Below are 1369 nucleotides of genomic sequence, written 5' to 3' on the forward strand. Positions count from 1 at the left end.
TCCTCGAACGAAGAACATGTTTTCGTGCTGCATCCCCAAGTCCGGAGGCTGCAGGCTGAGGAGAGCACGCCTTGCAAACACTTCCCGTTGCTGGGAACTTTGTGTCAGGGCTTCCCGACGCCTCTGGCCATTTGGCAGGAAGGACCGAAAGGTGACACCAGGAGGCCCAGAGCCCTCCAGCCCAGCCCCACATGCTCTGATCTGACTGTGCAGCCCCAGGTCCCCTCTGTGTGTGTGTGTGTGTGTGTGTGTGTGTGTGTGTGTGNCACGCAAGGTGGGGCCACCCTGAGCAGGAGCAGGCTGATGAGGGGTCAGATGCCCGGTGGGCGGGTCAGGCTCAGGGTCAAGCCTGGCTGGGTGGGTCAGTGTCCGCGGGGGGCCTGTGCCCTTCTGCCCAAGGTTTATTCCAAGCCCTGCAGGGATGGGTCACTGTCCTGGGTGCAGGGCTGTGCACACACAGGTCTGAGTCTGATCTGGGAGCAGCAGGGGGACTGGTTAGGAGGACAGTGGGGATGGCAGGGCAGGCCTGTGATGCCCTCGGGCCGGCTACCGGTCCCTGTCTTTCCAGAAGGCTGTGGATGAGACTCAGAGGAGGCTGCTGGACACGTCCTCCATCTCCCTCTCGGAGGAAGTCAGTTCAGAAAGCTCTCCAGGTGCAGGTGCTGGGGAACACCAGGGAAGGTCTCTGGCCCCGCCCAGGCCACTGTCCCTGGTGGTCCATTACTGGACTGTGGTCCACAAGGACAAGGGTGAGAAGGCTGGGGCTGGGTGCATGTGGTGTGTGGGGTTGGGTCAGTGCTGGCACCACAGGGAGGAGCCCCAGGAAGCTGGTGTGGGGCCAGGAGCAAGGACTGGGCTCACGGCACCCAGTGGGTGGACGGCAGTCGGGGAGACGTCCTGGTGTGGGTTCCTTCCTGGGTGCAGCTGCTCTGGGTGCCCCCGTGCTGGGCTCTGTCTCTGCAAAGGCACAAGGAGAGGCAGGCATGAGGGTGAGCTTTTCTCTTCTCACAGCTGCTCTGCCATCTGAGGAACTAGAGCCGGCTCCAAGTTCATGGGCAGCTGCAGGGGGAGGGGTGGTGCCTGAAGCGACTTCAGCAGGAGACCAGGAGCCAGTGGGTGACCTGGCAACTGCCTACGGAGAGCCCGGAGCCATCCAGGAGGAGATTCCGGGAGAACCTGCCCACGGAGAGCCTGCCCCTGCCTGTGCTCCTGTCCTTGGCCTGGACCCAGCTCCTGCCCTGGATCCTGCACCTGCCACTGCGGCTGACCTTGTCCCTGCTCTTGCATCTGACCCTGCTCCTGCCCCTAGCCCCACCCCTGCCCCTACTCTTGCTCCCGCAGGGCTCCCAGAGCCACATCCAGAGCCCAC

General features: G+C 63.5%; 1 protein-coding gene across 1 annotated transcript; it reads left to right on the top strand.

Moving 5' to 3' along the window:
• Positions 1-7: 7 nt before the first annotated feature.
• On the top strand, positions 8-1337 carry LOC117797882 (cyclin-dependent kinase inhibitor 1C-like; the record flags this gene model as incomplete). Its single annotated transcript, XM_034650327.1, has 3 exons — positions 8-151; positions 569-749; positions 1012-1337. Coding segments are annotated over exons 1-3 (642 nt in total), but the record flags the coding sequence as incomplete, so codon positions are not given.
• Between the last annotated feature and the right edge of the window lie 32 nt (positions 1338-1369).

This window comes from Ailuropoda melanoleuca, unplaced genomic scaffold (genome assembly GCF_002007445.2).
Source record: "Ailuropoda melanoleuca isolate Jingjing unplaced genomic scaffold, ASM200744v2 unplaced-scaffold17153, whole genome shotgun sequence".
In the NCBI taxonomy this organism is placed as follows: Eukaryota; Metazoa; Chordata; class Mammalia; order Carnivora; family Ursidae; genus Ailuropoda; species Ailuropoda melanoleuca.